This window comes from Arachis hypogaea, chromosome 16 (genome assembly GCF_003086295.3).
Source record: "Arachis hypogaea cultivar Tifrunner chromosome 16, arahy.Tifrunner.gnm2.J5K5, whole genome shotgun sequence".
Classification (NCBI taxonomy): domain Eukaryota; kingdom Viridiplantae; phylum Streptophyta; class Magnoliopsida; order Fabales; family Fabaceae; genus Arachis; species Arachis hypogaea.
This window is the reverse complement of record NC_092051.1, coordinates 78,951,658-78,972,806: the sequence shown is the minus strand read 5'-3', so window position 1 is coordinate 78,972,806 and position 21,149 is coordinate 78,951,658. Positions and strand designations below refer to the sequence as shown.

Sequence of the window (21,149 nt, the reverse complement as noted above, 5' to 3'; positions counted from 1 at the left end):
ATGGCATAAACCACTGCAAGTAGCTCCTTTTCTGTAGTAGTGTAGTTTTTCTGCGCATCATTTAATACGCGACTAGCATAATAAATGACATGCAGAAGCTTGTCATGTCTCTGACCTAGGACTACGGCAATTGCATGATCACTTGCATCATACATTAGCTCAAATGGCAGGTCCCAGTTGGGTGCAGAGATGATAGGAGCAGTGACAAGCTTGGCCTTCAGAGTTTCAAAGGCATGCAGGCATTCTTAGTCAAAGACAAATGGAACATCAGTGGCTAGGAGATTACACAGGGGTTTGGAGATTTTTGAAAAATCTTTTATGAACCGTCTGTGGAATCCTGCATGTCTTAGAAAGCTTCTGATTGCCTTAACACTAGTTGGTGGAGGCAAGCGTTCTATCACTTCCACCTTATCTTGATCCACCTGTATCCCTTTATTTAAGATCCGATGCCCAAGAACTATGCCTTCAGTTACCATGAAGTGGCATTTCTTCCAGTTTATAACTAGGTTTGTTTCTTGGTATCTTTTCAGGACCAGGGTCAGATGATTAAGACAGGAGTCAAATGAGTCTCCATAAACAGAGAAGTCATCCATGAATACTTCAAGGAATTTCTCTACCATATCAGAAAAGATGGATAACATGCATCTCTGAAAGGTGGCAGGTGTATTGCACAGGCCAAATGGCATTCGTCTATAGGCGAACACGCCAGATGGGTATGTGAATGCTGTCTTCTCTTGATCCTGTGGATCTACTGCTATTTGATTGTACCCGAAATATCCATCCAGGAAAAAATAAAAAGCATGACCTGCTAGTCTTTCTAGCATTTGGTCAATGAAGGGTAAAGAAAAGTCATATTTCCTAGTGGTGTCATTGAGTTTTCTATAATCAATGCACATACTTGATGGGTGGAAGTCAGAATTCCACACAAAACTCACCGGCAAGTGTACCGGGTCGCATCAAGTAGTAATAACTCACTTAGAGTGAGGTCGATCTCACAGGGATTGATGGATGAAGCAACTTTAGTGGGTGATTAGTTTAGTCAAGCTAACATTGGTGAATTTGATGAAATTGAAGCAATAGAATGTAAATTGCAGAAATTATAAATTGCAGGAAGTAAAGTGACTGAATCTTAAAGAACAAGAAAAGTAAATTGGCAGAATCTTAAATGACAACAAAGGTAAATTGCATGAAATTTAAAGGGGTCTGGGTGCTGGAAATTAAAGAAAGCAATGAAGCAAGCAATCAAAGAGATCTTGAGAACAAGTGATAGGAAATTTAAACTGCAGGAAAATTAAATTCAGATCACAGTAGCTCAAATGTAAAATGCAGAGGAACAAAAGTGCAGGAAAGTAAATTGGGAGCAATAGAAACAGAAAGTAAAAATTTTAGAGAAGGAAATTGTAGCAGAAAAGTAAACCAGCAAGAAGACTTAGACCAATTCTCAAATCTCAAAGAGAAATTAACAATTTCTCTTCAAATAGCAAAAACAGAAAGAAAGCCAAGAGCTCAATTGCTCTCTCGATCAAAACAGAAAGGAAATTGCAGAAGAAGGAATTTGAAACTTGCATAAGCCAATTTGAATTCAATACTTGAAATGAAAAAATGCAGAAAAATAAAAGTGTTTCAAAGAGAATTCTCTATTTTACTCTACTCCTATTACTCTCTAGCAGAGCCAGCCTCCCTAATAAAATGAAACAGATGCCTTTTTATAGGCTCTACAAAAAATAAAAATGAAATTGAAAATGAAATCAAATTACAAATTAAATGAAATTCCTAATCTAGCTTGTTCTTGTGCCTTTGAATCATATCAATGGGCTTTGCTTGCTTTGGGGCTTCAATGAAATGGGTTGATTTGGATTTGGCTTTGAATGAATATGGATCCGGATTGGCACTTTATGGCATGGGTTAGAGTGGCTTGGTGCAGCTCTAGTGGAGTCAGGGTGTGTTGGGTGGAGCTTAGGTCATTCCCAGTGGAGCGCTCAGTTCATTTAGTGAATGTAGCACTACATGCCTTGTGTGCCTTGTGTGCCTCCCTTCGAACCTTCCTCCTTGCCCATGCATAGCGCTCAGTTGGAATTTCCAACGTAGCTCCCCAAGCTTGCCTTGGTTGCCCCATTTGTGCCAATTTCGTTGTGATGGGCCACGAAAAAGTGAAACTAGTTAACGGAGCACTCCTTGTTTGAGTGCTGGCTTGCTATCCCTTGAGCGCTCAGTTAGTTCACTCAACGTAGCGCCCCTTGCTTTGCTTTGGTCTCCCTCTTCGAGCCTTGGCTCCTTCATTTGTGAATGTCATCCCTTGATTTTTGGGCCTTAAAGATGCCTTTTATTTGTGCTTCCATTTCATGCCAAATATAAATTGCTATATATTGTTGGAAAGCTCTGAATGTCAGCTTTCCAACGCAACTGGAAGTGTATCAATCAGACATTTGTAGCTCAAGTTATGGTCCTTTGAAGGAGGCATGGTCGTGCTGTCTAGCGCTCAAAGCGTAGCGTTTACTAACACAACGTAGCGCGATGGGCACTGTTTGGAGGCCAAACTTAGCGCCAGCTTCTGAGGACCATCCTTGAGGTTCACCCAATACTATTATATATTATTGGAAAGCTCTGGATGTCTACTTTCGAATGCAATTGAGAGCGCATCATTCCTAGCTCTACAGCTCAAGTTATCCTCCTTGGAAGGTGAAGAGGTCAGCTGGCCTTACTGCAGGTTGATACAGAACTAGAAAATGAATTAATACAGATAGATTTACAGACGGATTTAGTCTTTATTACAGACAGATTTTTGGTTACCGACAAAATTACCGACGGATTTTGTCCCTCTGTAAAAGCCCCGTCGGAAATTATTTACCGACGGATTTTTTTCCGTCGGAAAATTACCGACGGATTTTTACCAGTTACCGACGGATTTTCCCTCTGTAAATTCTCCATTCATTTTTCGGAGGCGACGAACTTTCCGACGGATTTTCCGTCTGTAATTACAGACGGATTTTCCGTCTGTAATTTTAACTTTGGAAAATCATCTCACACTCTGATTACAGACAGAAAATCCGTCTGTAAATCTGTCAGTAAGTTAAAATATAATTTTTTTTAGATTTTTTCATTGCAAAAACTTGTTTTCATACAAAATAAATATAAATTTAATACAAATTTTTATCTATTTTGTATTTGAATATTTATATTATTTCAAAAAATAAACAAATTCATCGTATTATCAAATTAAAAGAAAAGTATTATAAACAAACAAGTCAATATAATTCAAAACACAAACAAATTGATACATCAACTATAATTAAAACTGAAAGTTAGCAATAAACACAAATATGAGCAAGCACACAAATATTTCTCTGAATATAGGGGCATTCACCTCAGATAATTAAAACTGAAAGGGCTTTAAATACGCCATAGGATAAAATAAATAAATAAATACACTAAAAAAATTGAACATGGAAATAAATTGATAGACCCAGAATATAAGGATCAATAATTTCTTATATGAAGGAAAATCTTGTAACATGAGAGCTGCTTAATTGGAGATTGGAGAGCTGCTTAACATGGGAGTTGGTGAAGTAAGCAATTCGTCAACCTTGTCATCTTTATCCCGAAAAGTCTGCAACAAAGGCATAGATTACACAACCTTGGTAGCATGAACACTAACATGTTCTCTGATGAGTTCATTATGAATCACCCTCAACATCTCAATCATCTTCTCTGCAACAAAGGCATAGATTACACAACCTTATGATTGCTATATCACAGTTTTCTAGAATGGTATGATTAAAACTAATCGAATTTCTTGCAATGATGCATGGAACTATTCCCATGAATTCACATAAGAATAAAGAATGCACTCTAAATTTTAGAGCACATATAACAGATAAGCAAAGAGACATGTATGAGGAGTGACATGGTGGAAGAGACGGACCTTATGCTAGAAGCATTGCCAGCAGTCACAGTACCACCATTCTGCTTGAAGTTTGCTCTAAGCTTCTTTAACTTTGCAGCATCAAACTAGCCACAAGAACAATAATATAGATATTAATCAAAATGCACAAATCTCCACCATAATTCAATGCCAAGTAAGTCAGAAAGACCATGAATCAAGTAAACTGCGAACCATAAAAAGTCAGAAGAACTTCTTAACTAAATAACAGAAGTAATCACACCAACATTAACCATTGTATGATACCATATTAACAGAGCTTAATTTTAGGGTGTTCAGAAGAACCTTAACCTTGGCGATACCAAAAGGCTAGATGCTGAGATAACACTGAAAACAAAAATAACAATGAACTGAAAAATTTCCCTTGCCTTCCAAAAATCAACAACAGATACAGATTTTTTTTTTATTACCGAACATACGTGAATTCGGTGACAAATTTCTCTAGTTATACCAATAGAGGCAGAAGACGTGAATTCAACAAATTTCTCGTTATGTCATTTGGTGAGCTAGTAAATAATTGGGGAAAGGATTAAAAGAAAAAGCACAAGAGTCCAAAGCCCCAAACTCCAATCAGAATTGGAAGAAAACATAACAGAATTGGATAGAAGCCGAGCAGATAATAAACAATTTCCTTAACTCACATGTATATCAAAGAAGTCCTGGATCAAATGGAAATCCTTATTAAAAAGTAAGAAACAGAAATAAAATAAGATGAATTGAATTGACAAACCTTATATTGAATTCCAAAACAGAAATAAAATAACAAAAATAACTTTCTTCCAATCATCTCCAATACTTTCTTCTCATGCTTGACAGGACTTTAGAAACCATGAAATGAGATAATTAGATGAGAAAATAGCTACAAACAAATGAATTAAATATTTCAGAAAGGGACAGTATTTTGTACCTTCCAGCAAAGACAATAATCCTTTGCTGCTGCTTCTTATTTTGCCGATGCTTAAGAGCCTATTGTGCCACCTGAATGCCAGCAGCTAGGTTCATATCACCACCTATTTCTAATCCTAAATCAGGAAGAAAAATCTTCCTTCGGCTATGTTTCAGATTTCATAAATTATGTTTCAGATTTCACAAATTATTTCATAAATTATGTTTCCTAAATAGTTCATAAACAAACTTCATTCTATACTACAATCATAGAAATTATGTTTCAGATTTCACAAATTACAGGAATATACAAAATTCATACCTTAGAATTTACAAACTTCATTCTAAACTCAGTATATGATGCTCTGGCTGATAGAAGATGATGCACAAGTGACAAAAAGAATTAGTCAATTTAAGGAACAAAATGCCCTATCCCCAATTTAACTCCAAAAGTTCAGTCCAAGTATTGCCTCCTAAATATATTTTGAAGCATTCTAGAAGCATTCAGGAAAACTATGAAAGCTTACCTTTAGACTTGGTAGAAAAGGAATCAACATCAAAACTCAATCTGGAACCAGTTCCACTGCTGGAGATGCTTGTATCATTAAAGCTATTCTCAAATATTTCCGAGCCCATTGACTGTAATGGGCCAAAACCTCCTTTATAATTATCACCTTTGTTCTTTATAATCTATATATTACATGAATTGCCTTTTGATTAAATGATGCACACTATTAGAATTTAAAATAAACAAAAATTAAAAAGAAAATCACATCCAGTCATACCTTGTTTTTATCAATCTCATTAGCTTTCCTTTTCATTTCATCCTTTGCTTCTCTAATCTTGTCCTCCCTCATCTGTCTGTGCAGCTTCTCTTCATGACTCTCCATCTCACAATATTGCTTAACTTGTGCAACAGTCACATTTTCCTTGTGTCCAAGAGAGATTAAAATTAGGTCAAATGCACATTTGCAAATACTTTCTTCAAAGTAGTAAGAATATTCAGGTACCTAAAATGTTAAGGATTAAGGAATAAACTAATTGTAAGCTAAATTTTGACAGAAATTTCATCAATGGTTCCAAATCAGAGATCAAAGCTAAAATATCCTCCCATACCAAAAACCATTTGGTCAAATGTTAACCATTCTGAACCTTACTATAAAGATTAATGTTACTAAATGCAACCTCCGAAGTAAGAATGCAAAGTCATGTACCAAAATATTTTACCATTAAAAGTTAGAACTAAAAGGGAAAACAACAGAAAGAGAGGAAACTTAGAATACAAGGCATAGAAAAAGTCAATGAAATAACTGATTTAGGCGAACAAGCTGTATAAGTTCAAGGACAAAACTGACATTGCACATATCCAGAAGACTAACCAATTGAAATTTAAGAACATACTTAATATCTACCAAACATATAGGTTCAGAAGAAGGATACAAGTTTCGACAAAATTCTTAGAGTATCCAAATCTTCCAGTATGTTGCTCTGCTTGTTTGTTATAAGAAGCAGGTACAGTGCCTCCATTGGCTGATAAACATAACGCACATTCTCAGTCTCAACATACGTGTGCTGTTTTCCAGTTCCTATCAACTTGGGAAATGCTGCTAGAAGACCTTCAATTCTCATGCGAGTCATATCCACAAACTGTCTAGAAACCAAAACTGCAAAAGAAGTAAAAGGCTTATCAGCATAAGGGCATTGATGCTGAATCCAAAATAATTTAGCAATACCAGACTCAACATCAATTCAGGACTTATCGGCAGTTTGCAAACTAAAAATGAATCTAGGATACCCAAAATATAAAATATAAAATAGCACCTCCTAAACATATTGCCTCCTAAACTCTTGCTGAGGTGAAAATAGCACCTCCTCTCAAGTTTTCTTCTATTTGCTCAACTGCTTGTGTCCACTCAAGAAAATCCCTATAGTTAGGTTAGTAGACTGTTGCTATAAAGAACCTGTTTGATAAATACAAAAGAATATGAAAAAAATTTGATAATTGGAAGTACAGCACAACCAATCTTCCTTTGTATCATCTCATCTTCTTAAAATACTTCTCTTATCAACCAATCTAAATTTAATAATTTAATAGTAATAAGATATCAAACAAACTAACAATTTTCATATCTATAAAAATACTTCTCCTATCAACCAATCATACATTATTTCATCACTAGGCCCTGTTTCGTACATTGTATAAGGCATGATAGAATTATTTAACAATATCAAATAGAATTTTATCACATGTTTGAAGCTATATGAGTTAAAAACTAAACTTAAAAGAAGAAAACACAAAGAAATGATTTAGCAGATACCTGCATACTCAAACAAGAACTCCTTTTTCCGAATCCACTGGTCAGAATGCAAACACCACCCTTTCCTTGCATCCCTCACAATCTTCACCCGAACAGCAACCCCATTCTGAATCAACCGGTTTCCGCACTCTGGTCCGCACCCACATCCCGGCCCGCACTCACTGCCCACGTCATCTAGCACACCCAAGCCCAAACAAGGGCAGTCGGAACCCACACCGCCACAAGCCTCGCAGTCACAACCAGACAACACACTTTGACCTAACTCGTCGACCAAACTCACCGATTCCGCGGGGATCCGACTCGGCGCGGAGGCGGGAGGAGCAGCGGATCCCCAGGGTTGGCGGAGGAGGCGGGATGCGACGGAGGGAAGGATGAGGGAAGGGGTGTAGAGGAAGTAGGCATAGGGGTAGTGGTTGACGGTGTTGTAGAAAGGGACTGGAAGGTTCTCGAAGGTTCTAGAAGCGTCAGAGGATCGGCGGGTGGTGATGGAGGCAAAAGAAGCGTCAGCTGAAGAAAAATACAAAATACGAACTAATAGAAAAGTTAGGGTTTGTGATCTACCAGCTGCGCGAAGGGAATCTGATAAAGAAAGTGCTGATCTGGAACGAAAAGAAGCTCGGAATCCGACGGCAACGAATCTTCTACGGTGGCGGTGGAGGCTGTGTCTGTGTAGGGGCTGCGGTGGCTGCACCGCTGAGGGGCTGCGAGGCTGTGGGGGTTACGGGGAGCTGCGAGGGCTGATGCGGGGGCTGCGTGGCTGCAGTGGCGGCAGAGACTGCGGTGGCTGTGGGCGGCGGGGTGCAGGGCGAAGTGAATGGCGAGTGAAATGGAGTGAATGGCGAGTAACTAGGTGTGAATGGCGAGTGAATGGAGTTAATCTTCAACTAGGGTTTTTAACATTTCTGACGGATTTCATTTAAATTACAGACGAATTTTCTGTCTGTAATAATTTAATAAAATGCGCATTTTGTCTACTTAATTACAGACGGAAAATCCGTCTGTAACTATTCGCACGAAAAAAAAATTAATTTTTCCGACGGAAATATAGACGGATTCTCTTTTCCGTCTGTAATTTATGCTAATCGATTTTTTTTGTTTTCCGACAAAAAAATCCCTCTGAAATTCCGTCTGTATTTCAGTGGGATAAAATCCGTCGGAAATATCTGTAAGTAATAACTAGTTTTCTAGTAGTGATACCATGTTCATCTATGCACTTTCGGGGCAGTTTTCTCCCTCAGATTTAGTGTTCACCATGCAGTGCCATATATGCTTGGAAAGCTCTAGATGTCTACTTTCCAATGCCACTAAAATCACTTCATTTGGAGTTTTGTAGCTCGAGTTATTCTTTTTGGAGTGTAAAGAGGTCAGGGTTGCAAATCCTCTTTGCTCCTTTTGAGCTTAATTGAGCTTAATTTGTGTTTCTTTGCTTCTTTTTCTTCTTATTTCCTACAAAGTTTATCAAACCAAAAGATCAAAGAAATATAACATTTAAGCACAAATCATCAATTTCTTGTATGAAAAAGCATAGAAAAACATGACATGATGACATGTCATCACAACACCAAACTTAAACCTTGCTTGTCCCCAAGCAAGAAAAGAATCATGCAATAAAGATTGACAATCTAAGCTAAGAAGAATAGCAAGTTAATGTTCATGGTAGGCTAGTTTTCTATACATGCTACAATCACAAAAGAAATGTAAATGATTGATGCTTCTATCTAGCTCATTTTATGAAATCTTTTCCTTATGTTTCTTCCTTGAAACAAGCTTTTGAATTTATTTTTTTCTTGAAACAAGCTTTTGATGAACTTGAGCCTAACCTTGACTTCTAAGTGTTTTGTTTTCAAGCTTTTTGCTTGATACATAAACACCACAAGTATTTAACAATGGAATTGTCATTGGTACTCAAAGCCTTCAGCTTTCTCATTCTTTCCATTTTGCTTTTCTTAATTTGCAATTGCTTCTTCAAGGTTTTCATGATTTCAAAAAATTTCACAAAATGTCCTAGATGAAAACTTCAATTAAATAAAATCCAATGTAATTGAGCAACAATTAATCATACTAGCCTTCCAATTACTTGTATGCTCATGCTAAATTCTTCTTTAATTCCTTGTTTGTTTATGATCATGATGCTTTACTGCTTTTGAACTCACAGAATTCAAGTTGGTAGTCATAATGCCACAACATGATGTTACAAATCAAAATTCAAGCTATGCTTATTCATACCACACATGCATACAGAGAATATAAAGACAATCATGCAATTTAAAGTGCTGGAAACAAATGAGAGGAAAAAGAACTTTACAACCTTGTAATTCATCTTCTCTATTATTATCATTTTCCTCCCATTCTCCTCCTTCCCATACCACACTTAGAATGCTTGCTCATCCTTAAGCAACAATTAGAAAAATGGTGGTGGGGTCTAAAATGGATCATAAATGTCTTACACAAGAAGATGTCAGTAGCATATGTGTTTAAGCAAGCAAGTTAAAAATAACCATCAAGGCACAAAAAAATAGAAACATTGTGATTGCAAACATAAGAGGGTGTGCATGATACATTGCATAAAGAATAAGTGGCACACCAAACTTAGTGTGACACTTTCACTTGAAATTGATGCAAGTATCCAGTAAGGATTGGAAGCGAATTTTGTTGCATAGCAACACCAAACTTAGAATGCAGTCACATGTCCATTTTATTTGAACTAAGACTAAGCAAAGGAAATTTTTATACGTTAAATACAATCACCAAGCCAAGAATTTGTCATTAATAAGGATTTCTTGGTGATGTATTAACAAAAACAGTTAATAAAAGAAAGCATTGAAAACAAGGAAATGACTAAAACAAAGAGAAAACTAAAATTGTCTAACTAAAAGAAAGATAACACTGCAAAAGGCCTTATGATTATGCAGACAAGTGGTGTTGCTGAATGAATTGCATAGAAAAATAAGTGGCACACCAAATTTAGAATCTTAGTGTGACATTTCCATGTAGAATTGATGCAATCATCCAAAGGGATTGAAACACAAATTGTTGCAGGGCAACACCAAACTTAGAGTGTAACCATATGCCAATTTATTGAAATTTAAACAAAGCAGACAGAGAACATAAACAAAGCAAAGAAATAAAATGTTACCCAAGGTTGGGTTGCCTCCCAACAAGCGCTCTTTTAGTGTCATTAGTTTGACATGTTGTTCTTTACTTTCTTCCTCTTCTTCCAGTTTGTTAAGAGGAATGACCTCAAGGGGGGAAAGATTCAGCTAGTGTCCCCTGTCTTGGCCTCTCCTCAGCAAGCTTCCTTTTGTTAATGGCTTGATTGAGCTTGCTTGCTGGATCAGGGGTAGGATCGGTGCTCTTGTTAGTTGTCTTCACTTCTTTAGATTCAAGACTTGGTTACTGTGTGATTATTGGAGTTTTATCTTTATCCTGAGCCTTTTGAATTGCAGCCTCAATGAGCTCTTCCTTCATGTACTTCTCTTCCTCATTTGAGAGTGAATTTTCTTGACTGGCTTCCTCACTTTCTTGTTCTTCCACTTTCACTTTTGCACTCAACATTTGAGTTAATAGAACTTTCATAGAGGAGGTCTATTGTTCTTTCCAAGATTTCTTCATCTCCTCTTCATATCTTTCAATCACAGATTCAAGTGTTCAGCATCTTTGGTTCAGGGAAGTTTGTGGGGGTTGTGAGCATTCATGTTCCTTTGCCATCTCAAGTGGCTTCTGTGGATATGCAAGTTCAGGTTCAAATTCCTCCTCCGCTTCATTCTTCATTGAAATTTCACTTGATACAGTAGCCTTTTCTTCTTGCCCTTCCACTTTCTTCTTTGCACTCAACATTTGATCTACCATCACTTCCATGTTTGTGAGGGAGTTTTCTCGTTCTTTCCAGGATTTCTTTGTCTCCTCCTCATATCTTTTGAACATGGACTCAAGCTTTGAGAGTCTTTGGTTCATGGAAGTTTGTGTTGGTTGTGAGTCATGGGAGGGATTTTGTGTTGAGGTGATAAGCGGATAATTTATATGCTTTTTGGCATTGTTTTTAAGTAGTTTTTAGTATGTTTTGGTTAATTTTTATTATATTTTTATTACTTTTCAAGCAAAATTCACATTTCTGGACTTTACTATGAGTTTGTATGTTTTTCTGTGAATTCAGGTATTTTCTGGCTAAAATTGAGGGACCTGAGCAAAAATCTGATTCAGAGGCTGAAAAAGGACTGCAGATGCTGTTGGATTCTGACCTCCCTGCACTCAAAATAGATTTTATGGAGTTACAGAACCCCAATTGGTGCGCTCCCAATTGAGTTGGAAAGTAGACATCCAGGGCTTTCCAGCAATATATAATAGTCCATATTTTGCCCGAGTTTTGACGACTCAAGCTGGCACTCAAACACCAACTTCCTGCCCTATTCTGAAGTTAAACGCCAGAAACAGGTTACAAACTAGAGTTAAACGCCACAAACAGGCTGCAACCTGGCGTTTAACTCCAAGAGAAGTCTCTACACGTGTAAATCTCAATGCTCAGTCCAAGAACACACCAAGTGGGCCCCGGAAGTGGATTTCTGCATCATTTACTTAACTCTGTAAATCCTAGTAACTAGTTTAGTATAAATAGGACTTTTTACTATTGTATTAGATGTCTTGGTCATTCTAGTTCCCTCTCTGGGGGCCGAAGCCAATGAACACCATTATCACTTATGTATTTTCAACGGTGGAGTTTCTACACCCCATAGACTAAGGTGTGGAGCTCTGCTGTTCCTCATGAATTAATGCAAAGTACTATTGTTTTTCTATTCAATTCAAGCTTATTCTTATTCTAAGATATTCATTCGCACCTAAGAACATGATGAATGTGATGATTATATGACGGTCATGACCATTCTCACCCATGAACGCGTGCCTGACAACCACTTCCGTTCTACATGAAAACAAGCTTGAATGCATATCCCTTAGCCTCCTGGTTCATGATCAGAGTCTTCGTGGTATAGGCTAGAATTATTGGCGGCCATTCCTGAGATCCGGAAAGTCTAAACCTTGTCTATAGTATTCTGAGTAGGATCTGGGGATGGGATGACTGTGACGAGCTTCAAACTCGCGAGTGTTGGGCGTAGTGACAGACGCAAAAGGATCAATGGATCCTATTCCAACATGATCGAGAACCGACAGATGATTAGCCGTGCGGTGACAGCACATTTGGACGATTTTCACTGAGAGGACGAACGGTAGCCATTGACAACGGTGATCCCCCAACATACAGCTTGCCAAGGAAAGGAATATGAAGGATTGAATGAAGGCAGTAGGAAAGTAGAGATTCAGAAGGAGCAAAGCATCTCCATACGCTTATCTGAAATTCTCACCAATGAATTACATAAGTATCTCTATCTTATTTTATGTTATATTTATATTTTAATTCTCGAAACCTCATAACCATTTGAATCTGCCTGACTGAGATTTACAAGATGGCCATAGCTTGCTTCAAGCCAACAATCTCCGTGGGATTTACCCTTACTCACGTAAGGTTTATTACTTGGACAACCCAGTGCACTTGTTGGTTAGTTGTGCGGAGTTGTGACAAAGAAGTTGAGATTACATTCATGCGTACCAAGTTTTTGGTGCTGTTTTAGAGATCACAATTTCGTGCACCATGAGGCATAGTCAAGTGATGAAGAATTTTCAAATGTAGAAATGGGAGGTGAGGTTGGACAATATCTCATGTGATTAGCTTGATCAATTTGTGGCTCTGGAGCAAATCTCCATGGATTGGAGTGCTCAGAATTTGTAATTTCTTGGTGATACTCCCAGCCACCATTAGGATAACGACTTGAATCATTTTGTGGTGGTGAGAAATATCCCATATGATTCTCTTGCTCATCTTGTGGTTCTGAAGCATATCTCCATGGATTGGAGTGCTCAGTATCTGAAATTTCTTGGTGATATTCCCAGCCACCATTAGAGATTTGTGATGGTGGGTAATATCCCATAAAAGTTGTTTGATCACAAGATGATTTGAACTCCAATTGAACTTTGTAAAACACAACACCAATAAAAATTGAAATTGCTCATATCAGAGACGAGAATTTCTTAGTAAGTAACACAAACACCTTGCTTATTGAAGTCAACGTTGAAGTCAACGTGATCATATTTGGGTTAGGAACGTTAGTGAAAAAGGTGATTGTCACTAACGTTCTCGAACCCACACTTTCACTTAACGTTGACACCACTAACATCCTGAGTTAAAGTTCCTGCCTACTTCACCTTTTCTCTCTTCACCTTTTCTCTCTGAAAAGGATAACTACTTCAAACTCAAGATTCAGAGGCCCATACCCAAGACTTGAAGAGCCAACTAGAAGATGAGAAGAGTAGTATATATAGGAATAGCTTCGAATTAGTTAGGGAGTTAGAAAAATTAGGGAGCCTTTGGCATAGAACTACTCTCTGTATTTTACTTTCTGTGCACTTCTAGTTTTACTTTCATCATGTATTCTCCATCTTGTTTTTTATTTTCCAGAGCTATGAACAACTAAACCCCTTTCATTGGGTTAGGGAGCTCTGTTGTAATTTGATGGATCAATATTAGTTTTCATTCTCCTTCTTCTATCTTTTCTCTTGATTTTACTAGAAAGCTTTCGATCTTCATCCAATTGGGTAGTTATCTTGGAAAAGAAGCTATTCATACTTGGATCTCTTCTGAACCTTGAAAGAGGAATGAAGAGATCATGCTAGAAATGTTTTCTCATGCTGGACCAAATTGGGTTTGGATGGATATGTGACTATAATCCTACCAACACTTGATTTGAGAAATGCATGTGGTATAATCAGTGACCATACTTCATCTCTTCTCATGAGCAATTGACCAAGGAATTGGCTATTGATCAAGATTTGAGAGATTGAATTACCAAGAAATTGGAATTCGATCACTTAAGATTGCCAAGGAGATCAATGAACGCATTGATTGAGGAAGAGATGAAAATGAACTTGATCCGGAGAATGCAACATCTCCTGAGCCCAATGAACTCCCCATTTCTGACCTTACCCATTCTCTTTAATTTCTGCCATTTACTTTTATGAGCAATTACCCCATTCCCGTTTAAGATTCTGCAATTTACTTTCCGCCATTTACATTCAGCTCTTTATTTCTAGCATTTACTGTTTCTGCTATTTACTTTCCCGCCATTTAATTTTCTGCAAATCTCAAATCAAATTCTGGTTCGCTCAACTAGAACATTCCTCTAATAAAAGTTGCTTGATCAATCAATCTCTGTGGGATTTGACCTCACTCTATTGTGATTTTTTACTTGACGACAAATTCGATACACTTGCCAAAGAAAATTTGTTGAGAGACAAGTTTTGTGCGTATCACTTATCAGCAAAGAATAAAAACAAAGTTTTTGGCACCGTTGCCGGGGATTGTTCGAGTTTGGACAACTGACGGTTCATCTTGTTGCTCAGATTAGGTAATTTTATTTTAATTCTAAGCTTTTTGTTTTTATTTTTATTTTCGAAAAAGTTTCAAAAAAATATTATTCTATGTTCTTCAGAATTTTTAAGAATGAATTCTAGAGTTTCAGATGATGCATTTATCATCACAGGAGCTAGTTGATTCCATCAATTTGGCTGTTGTATATAATGTCCTGCTGAAGCTTGGCTAGCCATGTCTAATCTTTTTAGACTGAAGCTTTAGACTAACATTGCACGATTCCTGGAATTCTTATTAAAAATTTTGAAATCCTTATTTTTCTTTTTCCAAATAATTTTTGAAAAATACAAAATTTTTGTTTTATAAAATCATAAAACCAAAAATAATTTTGTGTTTCTTGTTTGAGTCTAGTGTCAATTTATAAGTTTGGTGTCAATTGCATCTTTTTAATTTTCAAAAAAAAAATTCGAAAACTCATGCATGGTGTTCTTCATGATCTTCAAGTTGTTCTTGATGATCTTCTTTGTTTGATTTTTGCATTTTTATGTTTTGTGTCTTTTCTTGTTTTTCATATGCATTTTCAACTTGTCATTGTCTAAAGTTTGAAAATTTCTAAGTTCGGTGTCTTGCATGTTTTTCTTTTCTAAGAAAAAAAACAAAAGTCTTGATGTTCATCCTGATCTTCAAAGTGTTCTTGCATGTATTAGTTGTTTTGATTCATAATTTCTATGTTTTGTTTCAATTTGGTGTTTTTCTCTCTCTTTACTAAAAATTCAAAAATAAAAAATATATCTTTCCTTATTTTACTCATCAATTTCAATTTCAAAATGCTATCTTTTTCAAATCCTTTTCAAAAATCAAATCTTTTTCATTTATTTTTACATATTTTTTATTTTTTTTTTTAATTTGATTTTCAAAATCTTTTTCTTATTCTTACTTCATATTTTCGAAAATCTCACTAACATTTAATGTTTTGATTCAAAAATTTTCAAGTTGTTACTTGCCTATTAAGAAAGGTTCAATCTTTAAACTCTAGAATCATATCTTTTTAGTTTCTTGTTAGTCAAGTAATCAACTTTAATTTTCAAAATCAAATCTTTTTAAATTTCCAATTCAAATCTTTTTTAAAATGATTTTCAATCATATCTTTTTCTATTTCAATCATATCTTTTTCAAAAATCAGTTTCAAAATCTTTTCTAACTTCTTATCTTTTCAAATTTGATTTTCAAATCTTTTTCAATTAACTACGTGACTTTTTGTTTGATTTTAAAAGTTTTCTATTTTAATCATATCTTTTTTAAAACCACCAAACTATTTCTTTCTCTCCAACTTTCGAAAATCACTAACAATTTTTCAAAATTCTTTTTAATTAACTAATTGTTTCAAATTTTAATTTTAATTTTATTTCTCCTTTTAATTTTTGAATTCTAACTAATAATTAAAATAAAAACAAAAATATTTTTCTTTTATTTTTTTAAAATTCGAAATTCTCTCTCTTATCTCTCTCATCTCTCTTTTCTCCTTCTTCTATTCTTCTCTTCTTCTACTCACATAAAGGAATCTCTATACTGTGACATAGAGGATTCCTCTTCTTTTCTGTTCTATTCTTTTTCATATGAGCAGGAACAGGGACAAAGACATTCTTATTGACGCTGATCCTGAACCTGAATGGACTCTTAAGAGGAAACTAAGAGAAGCTAAAGCACAACCCTCTGGAGAGGACCTGACAGAAATTTTCGAAAAAGAAAGAGACATGGCTGATAAACCATTATTTTATGGTTTATATTGTGTTTAATTGTGTGGTTTTATCAAATCTTTACCCACTTATTCATATGATTAGCATGTATTTACAATTCCTTCCCAAAATTATTCCATGGTTGAAAACTTGCTTCCTAGAGACTTTTAATTATGTATTTTAATTCTCCTTTATTTCATTCGATGCCGTGATCCCTGTGTTAAGTGTTTCAGGATTTATAGGGCATGAATGACTTGGAAATTGGAGAGGAGGCTTGCAAAAATGGAAGGAACACAAGAAATTAAGGAGATGACCAGCAAGAAGAGACGCGGACGCATGGCTCACGCAACCGCGCGAAACGGAGAAATCGTAGTAACGCGCCTGTGTGCCTAACGCAAACGCATGGATTGGAAACTGCACGGATGACGCAAATGCGTGGAAGATGCGCACGCGTGGCAAGGCAAAATGCTGGATGACGCGAACGCGTGGATGACGCGATCGCATGACGTGCGCGATCTGCAGAATTTGCAGAATTTGCTGGGGGCGATTTTGGGCCATGTTTTGAACTAGTTTTTGGCCCAGAAAAGCAGATTAGAGCCAGGGAACATGCAGAGACGAGAGGAGACATTCATTCCGGATGATTTTTAGTTTTTAGATCTGAATTTACTCCTCCTTTAATTTTTTCTCTACACATTTATAGTTCCTAGGATTTTGTTTTTATTGCTTTTTGGATTGGGATATTGAGAAGAGTTATTACCTCCGCCAAGACTTCATCATTCTAGTTTGTTTTCCTTACTTGTCACTTACTCTTTCATATCCTTAATTTGTTCAGAATTACTATTGGATTATTTTTAGAATTTATTAATACAAGAACTATTTTTATTTTTAATTGGTCTTTAGGATTATTATTTATCATGTCTTCCTTTATTTCCCTTTCTTATTTTGTGAAGTTTACATTCATAATGAGCGAGTAGTTCCATAACTTGATTGGGAGTTGATTGAAAGGAGAACCTTGAGTTGGAATGCTCAAGAGTAAAATTGTAATTGGGTTTATTGTTGGATCGCCCTCTAGTCACTGACACTAATCCTTCCCAAGGGAGAGGATTAGAACTTGTGAATAGAAATAGACTTCCAACTTGATTGACTTTCGTCTACCTGGTAAAGGATAACTAAGCAGAACAACCTTCAATTATCAATTAATCTTGGGAGAACTCCAACAAGGATAGACTTTCCTACTAATCTACTCCCGGTCAAGATTTTTATTTAAATTACATAAATTCTCTTATTTAATTTCCTATTTATCAAACTCAAAACCATTTTTGAAAATATCTGATTAATAAAATAGCACATCTTTCTGCAACTCGTTGGGAGACGACCTGGGATTCATACTCCCAGTATTTTAATTCTAATTTTGTGACAACACTTCTAAATTGATAAGCGGATTTTTGTTGGTTAAGAACTGTACTTGCAACGTATCTCTTACATTAATTTCTTAATCCGCCAATTTCCGCTACGTCAATTTTTGGCGCCGTTGCCGGGGAGTTGCAATAGAGTGCTAAGTTATTGATTGGAATTTATTTATTTGCATTTTATTTTATTTTGCTACTATGAGCTGCATGTTTCTTTCATTAAATGACGCGTTCACTTCCTGATCCAAGCTTGCCAGTATTTGATCCTGAGATTGAAAGAACTATTTCACGTATAAGGCAAGCTCGGCGTCGGTTAGTCCTCTTCGAGGGCAAATCTGAAACGTCACTTGAGGAAGAAAGAAGCTCCCTTTCTACTGATTCGGTTGATTAACGTGCAGGTGACATGGCAGCACCTAGGAGAGTTACTGTCCAGGAAGCTGGAGCCCCTGATTTTACACTGCAACCGTATCAAGCGCATCACCCAGTAGTGGCTGTAGATTTTGAACTCAAGACTGCACTACTCAACTTGATGCCTAAGTTTTATGGCTTACCTGCTCAAGAGCCTATCAAGCACCTTAGGGATTTCCAGGTAGCCTGTTCTACTGTCAGGCATGATGGTACAGATGAAACTTCTATTTTGTTAAAAGCCTTCTCATTCTCTCTTGTGGGAAAGGCGAGAGAGTGGTACTACACTCAACCCGCAGCAACTGTTTCTAACTGGGATACACTTAGAAGAGAATTATTGGAAAATTTCTTTCCAGCTGAAGTTACTGATAAACTGAGGAAAGACATTTCCATGATTGTTCAGGATGAATTCGAGACTCTCTACAAATACTCGGAGTGCTTCAACAATCTTCTGGAAGCATGCCCCCACCATATGATTGACAAGATAGTGTTGCTCGGCTACGTCACACAGGGCATGAGGCCTCAAGATAAGACCACATTGGAAAGTGCTAGCAACGGGTCTATGAAAAAGTACAAGACCACTGATGAGGCATGGCAATTGATTAGTGACTTAGCTGAATTTACTCGGAATCACAGGCAGAAACAAAGCCGATCAAAAGCTGTTGCAGAGGTATCCTCTAGTAGAGAGACTGCTGCCCTAACTCAAGAGTATATGTGAAATGACCAACTTACTGAAGTAAATGCAGTTGAGTCAACAACAAGCTTAGCAAGCTCAGCCCTCTCTACCACAGCAAAGCCAACAGTTAGTTCCACAGAGAGTGTGTGGAATCTGTGCTGATTATAGTCATTATACTGATGAATGTCCGCAGCTCCAATAGGAAGACAATACTGTAGCAACCACTCATAACTTTTATGACCGCCCCAATCAAGGATACAATCAAGGTGGCAGCTACAACCATGGATGGCAGGACAATTCCAACCAAGGTTGGAGAGATAATTCTAACCAGGGTTGAAGGGACAACAATAACAGAGGAGGCAGAGATAATCAAGGAAACCAGAGGTGGAATAATAACAACAACAGGCAGCAGAACCAGAACCAGCCTTACAGAGCACCTCACCTGAGGCAATCCCAAGGACCACAGCACAACCAACAACAAGTGCCTCAGGTCACTTATTCTAATTCCTCTCCAAATGATGAGATGTTTCAATCCATTGCGCAAGGACAAAAGAACATGGAAAGTTCACTTAACGGTCTAACATCCGCTATACAAACTCTCATCTCTAAGATGGGATCATCCAATACTTCAAACACTCAACATGCAAGCTCCAGTAGAATTCCTTCTCAACCGTTACCCAATCCAAAGGGTGGCATCAATGCTATCACCCTAAGGTTCGGAACCATACTGCAAGAGAGGAATCAGGAGGAGCCAAACCCACCTGAACACGCCCCAGCTGAAGAGGTGGTGGAAGTAAAGGATGCTGAAGAGGAAGAGGACATACAAGACATGGTTAAAGAAGAAGAAGCTCAACCACAGAAAGAAGCACCAAGAGTTGCAGACGCTGCAGAAAATGCCCTCCCTATTCCATTTCCACAAATTGCAAGGAAGCCCAGGAAGCAGATGGAACTTGATCCCAAAATGGTAGAAATATTCAAAAAGGTTGAGGTAACTGTTCCCCTTTTTGATGTTATTCAGCAGGTACCTAAATACGCAAAGTTTCTAAAAGATTTATGTATACATAAAGACAAAATTAATGAATTAGAAACTATTCCTTTAGGTAGTTCTATATCTGCTTTAATGGGAGGTATACCTGAAAAGTGTAGTGATCCAGGTCCATGTATGGTTAACTGTACTATTGGAGGTGTGATATTTTCAGACTGCATGTGTGATTTAGGAGCGTGTGTTAGTATAATGCCTTTGTCTATATATGATACCTTGAGGCTCCCTCCCTTAAAAAGGTCGACAGCTCATTTTATGTTAGCAGATAAAAGCATTATTACAGTGATTGGAGTTGCTGAAGATGTATTAGTGAGCATTAAAGGGCTCACATTTCCCATTGACTTCTATATCCTGGAAATGCCCCCTAATGACTCAAGAAGGCCATCATCAATCCTGCTTGGAAGACCATTCCTGAAGACTTCAAAGTTCAAGCTAGACGCATTTTCAAGAACTTAATCTTTTGAAATAGATGGCAGAATAGTGAAATTCAGTTTAAATGAAGCTCTGAAGCACCCTCGGGATGATCATTCTATCTCCTAGTGTGACATCATAGATGAAACTGTGGCTGAAGTTCATCAGGAGGAATTAGAAGAGAAGTACATAGGGCAAGATCCAAGTGTGGGGATATTCTCAGAGGACAATGAGAGCACTGCACCATTATCACCAGCTCTGAATGATCCAGAGCCTGGCCATGAGCAGAAATTAGAATTAAAGCCCCTCCCTCCACACCTCAAGTATGCTTACCTTGAGGACAAGCAGAAGTTTCCAGTTATCATTGCAAGGGAGCTCACTTCTCAACAAGAAAAACAGCTACTCAGTGTGCTAAGAAAACACAAGAAAGCAATTGAATGGAGCCTAGCGGATATAGTAGGCATCAACCCTCAAGTTTGTGAGCACAAAATATTCCTAGAAGAGGGAGCAAAGCCTGTCCGTTAACCTCAAAGAAGGTTGAATCCCACCATCTTAGAAGTTGTCAAGAAAGAAGTAACCAGGCTACTTGAAGCATATATCATTTACCCCATCTCAGATAGCAAATGGGTCAGTCCAGTACATGTGGTGCCCAAGAAGTCTGGAATCACAACAGTAAGAAAAGAGCACGGAGAGCTTCTGACAACTAGAGTACAGAATTCATGGAGAGTTTGCATTGACTATAGGCGTCTCAACCAAGCCACTCGCAAGGATCATTACCCTTTGCCATTCATTGATCAGATGCTTGATCGCCTGTCAAGTAAATCCCATTATTACTTTTTAGATGGTTATACAGTCTATTTTTAAATCCGTATAGCTCCCGAAGATCAGGAAAAGACTACTTTTACATGTCCTT

The 21,149-nt window shown here is 37.2% G+C and overlaps 1 protein-coding gene and 1 long non-coding RNA gene across 2 annotated transcripts; both read right to left on the bottom strand.

Annotated features, from left to right (window-relative positions):
- Nucleotides 1-4,709: 4,709 nt before the first annotated feature.
- Nucleotides 4,710-4,959, bottom strand: LOC112758646 (uncharacterized). The gene is made up of 2 exons (XR_003179736.3): nt 4,848-4,959; nt 4,710-4,758 (listed from the first exon to the last, which is right to left on the bottom strand). It is a non-coding gene; the product is annotated as an uncharacterized lncRNA (long non-coding RNA).
- A 562-nt stretch (nt 4,960-5,521) lies between these two features.
- On the bottom strand, nt 5,522-11,001 carry LOC112757180 (uncharacterized). The gene is made up of 3 exons (XM_072220554.1): nt 10,849-11,001; nt 7,144-7,852; nt 5,522-6,489 (listed from the first exon to the last, which is right to left on the bottom strand). The coding sequence occupies exons 1-3, from the start codon at nt 10,999-11,001 to the stop codon at nt 6,251-6,253; spliced, it is 1,101 nt and encodes a 366-aa protein (XP_072076655.1). The 3' UTR covers nt 5,522-6,250.
- Nucleotides 11,002-21,149: the final 10,148 nt, after the last annotated feature.